Source organism: Poecilia reticulata, unplaced genomic scaffold (assembly GCF_000633615.1).
Source record: "Poecilia reticulata strain Guanapo unplaced genomic scaffold, Guppy_female_1.0+MT scaffold_190, whole genome shotgun sequence".
Lineage (NCBI taxonomy): Eukaryota > Metazoa > Chordata > Actinopteri > Cyprinodontiformes > Poeciliidae > Poecilia > Poecilia reticulata.
The window spans coordinates 501932-505560 of record NW_007615019.1 but is presented as its reverse complement, the minus strand read 5'-3'; the positions used below and the strand labels follow the sequence as shown (position 1 = coordinate 505560).

Sequence of the window (3629 nt, the reverse complement as noted above, 5' to 3'; positions counted from 1 at the left end):
GGGATGGAGGGGGGACGCCATGTGTCTGATGCATTATGGGAGCCGTTTTCCTGAAATTGTGCGGACATTTCCTTGGTCCCATGAGGGGAAACCGTTTTGGGCTCAGGGTTTGGATGAAAGGGGGGGATTGAGGTTCGGCTGCAGAAATGAATGGAAGTCAATGAAAAGTCCCACAAACTGTGTGTGTGTGTGTGTGTGTGTGTGTGTGTCAGTGACGTGCGGTCAGGTGAGGCAGAGCTTCACCTGTCATCATGGAAAAATAATATATAATAATCATTTATATTGCTATTTTCACCCTGTGGTTTGTACTATAAAGCAGTGGTTCCCAACTCCCGGTCCGTGGACCAATACCGGGCCGCGCAAGAAATAGTGAAATATTTCCGTTTTATGTATTATTTAAGTCTGGAGGATCTTTTATTTTGAAAAGCCTTTAACCGGATTCTCTCTGTTACTTGGTGCCAACATTGAGCCACAAGCAGCAAAATGAGTAAGAAACAGATCAGATGTCTTTGGAAAGTTTCTCTGCAAAGAGGAAAAGGTCCAGAGAAGAGACAGGAGGATGGATTCATCCCGGACCGGTAGGTGAGTCCCACATTACAAGCCGCTCTGCGTAACATGAGGCGACCGGCTGCTAATGAGGCAATGAAGCTTCAAGCTGCTTCACCATGTAGAGACCAAGCAGGCTGTGGATATAAGCAACACTTCAGGTGTTATTGTCTCTCATCTCTCCCAGATGGACCGTCTGGTTGCAGAGAAACAAGCTCAGGGCTCCGTTAGTCATTATCGTGAGTTAAAATTTTCACCAAAGTAAAATGTTCGTTTTTGTGGAGCATCTGTATCTTATTTTGAAGGGATATGTAAACGTTACCATAGCGACCAGAGTCAGAGCGTTTGGTCCAGAGGAGATGAGTAGAGCTTGTGAGTCTTAAGTCTGGTTTAGACRGAAAGATTTCAGAATGTCGGCCGATTCTCCAAACCTCTGTGACCACAGAGCTGATAAAGTCCAACAGGTTCGATCGGTTCGTGTGTCCAAGGCAGGAGCAACACGAACCGATTCCAGTCAGAACATCCCGATTCCAGAGGATAATCCAGTAAAACTCCCAACATGGCGGGAATTTAGAATAACCAACACGGATGACGATGTAGAAACAATAGTGATAGTTTGTGGAGTCATTTTAAGAGATAAAAGATGTAACAAAAAGAAAAGGAGGTGGATGAAAGACGACGGAGCAGCCGCTCTATTTGCTGCTCTATGATTTGGAGGTGAATATTTTTTCATAGTTAACATTTTAACTGAATAAACATAATAATGACCTTTAGATTTAATAATAAACATTTCCACATATCATCTCCGATATGTCAGCTGTTTGGGATTCCCCTCTGCTCTGACGTCACCGCGCTCTGATTGGCTGCCGTCACATTCAGCTGGTTGTTCTCGTTCCCAGACAGGAAAAACCCACAGGATGAGATTAAAGGGCAAAGACAACCAAATAGGGAATATTCAGGATTTAGCGGGAACACCACCACCCCGCCCCCCCCACCGTTCCCCAGGGCCGCAGCAAAATGTTCCAAGTCTTGACCGGTCCGCGGTAATAAAAAGGTTGGGGACCACTGGTATAAAGTACCTATTTTTAACTTATCTTAACCAATTCTGATTATTTTTTCTTCAAAATCACTAGTTTTTTCCCATTCAAATCCTCAGAAGTGAAGCAGGTGAGGCAGCAGCTGCTGAGCCTCACCTGGGATTGCTCAACCTCTGGCTCACTGCACTGGCTGCCATTTTATGATTTGGGTTTTTAGCCTGTAAAAACAAAGGGGGGACAAATTTTTACCAGGTGATACATTAATTTATAAATGTCATTGTTTCAAACTAAATATTTAGTTTGTAGCTAACACAAACTGTTTCTGTGGACAAACTAAAGGGTCAAAACTCATAAACATTCAGTTATTAGACCAAAACTGATTCATGAATTTAATATTTTAGTGTTTAAACGATGAAACTGAACCACATTTATCCTCAATAAGCTGAAAAACAGAGAAAATAAACTCCATGAAGATGAAACTCATTTCATTCTGACTGCAGAGAAAACAGCTGGTCAGCAGATGGACCCACCAGGTTTGGTTCTGATCAGGTCCATCAGCAGCTGGTCCAGGTGAGCCGCTACCTGAGGAGCTCTGATGGAGGATTGATCACTGATCAGATGGATCTGATGGTTGATCAGCTTTAGATTCATCCAGACTGATCATCCTGGATCTGAGCAGAACTTAGAGCCCACCGGTACCGGTACCGTACCGCTCCAGCTGTGGTACCGGTACCGGTCCAGCTGCCTCATGGACAGAAAGCCTCTCTGGCTGCAGGACAAACGTCCAGATTTCCACTCAGAGCCTCTAAATGTTTTTCACTTTCAGTTTCTCTTTTCAATTTTGGGCAAATTATTAAAGTTTTTAATCATTTATTATAAAATGAACCCAGAGAATCAAACAGCTGATGAGGCTTCATGTGTTCATCCGGCCCTGGACCAATCAGAGAGCCGGTCTGGAAGCAGACTGGACCATCAGAACCAGAGAAGATCCAGTTACCCCGACTGGACCTGATGGTTCCGGAGGGTCTGCGGCCTGGACCTTCATCCTCCTCCTCTTCCTCTCAGGTTTCTCTTAATTAGTTTAAACGTGCGCGTGCGCGGCGGATCGATCGCTGCTCAGGAAGTGATGCTGCAGATCAGAGGAGCCGATCAGCTGCTGCAGCCAATCAGCAAACAGCGGGGGGAGGGGAGGGGGGCTCAGATCGATGCGGGAGGAGGAGACACCGCAGAGCCTCAGCTCCTCTTCCTCCTCCTCCTCTTCCTCAGCTCGGCTCAGAGCGGAGAGGAGCCGCGCGGAGCAGGACGCCGAGCCGCGGGCTTTTATTCTGAAAAACTCGCCCCGAGCAGCTGAGGAAAACATGCTGCTGCTACTTCTGGGCGTCGTCATGGCAACGGCAGGGTCAGGGGTCAGCGCGGCGCGAGTGGTGAGCGGTGAGTTACTTACCGACCTTCATCACCTCCATCATCTTCATCAAACACCTGGCAGCTGCTCAGGTGCAGCGCTGCTGAACCGGGCCGGAACCGCTGAGTGGAGGCGAACCCTCCACGTTCTGCTTCATCATCATCCAGCTGCTCCAGAACCTCCAGAACCGAGCTGCTCTGCCGGTTCTGACAGAACCTCAGCGGCCAGCTGGTTCAGTCCAATCCGAGAGCAGAACCGGTTCTGGACGAGAATCAGAGCCGCAGGACGATCCGCAGACTCAGCAGGTCTCAGCACGGTTCTGGTTCCGGCTCCGTCAGAGGGAGAACCGGTTCTGAAACCCAGAGCTGCTGAAGAGAAAGTGATGATGAGGCAGATGGAGGTAATCAGAGAGAGAGGAAGAGGAGACACACACACACACACACTGATACACACACACACACACACACACACACACACAGATACACACACACACACACACACACACACACACTGACACACACACTGATACACACACACACACACACACACACACACACTGATACACACACACACACACACTGATACACACACTGATACACACACTGATACACACACTGATACACACACACACACACACTGATACA

The 3629-nt window shown here is 47.7% G+C and overlaps 1 protein-coding gene across 1 annotated transcript in view; it reads left to right on the top strand.

Moving 5' to 3' along the window:
• Window positions 1-2773: 2773 nt before the first annotated feature.
• Window positions 2774-3629, top strand: part of chodl (chondrolectin) — a 2732-nt gene continuing 1876 nt past the window's right edge. The window contains exon 1 of the mRNA XM_008402206.2: window positions 2774-3014. Coding sequence (XP_008400428.2) covers window positions 2789-3014 — 226 coding nt within the window. The 5' untranslated portion in view covers window positions 2774-2788. The remainder of the gene's footprint in view (window positions 3015-3629) is intronic.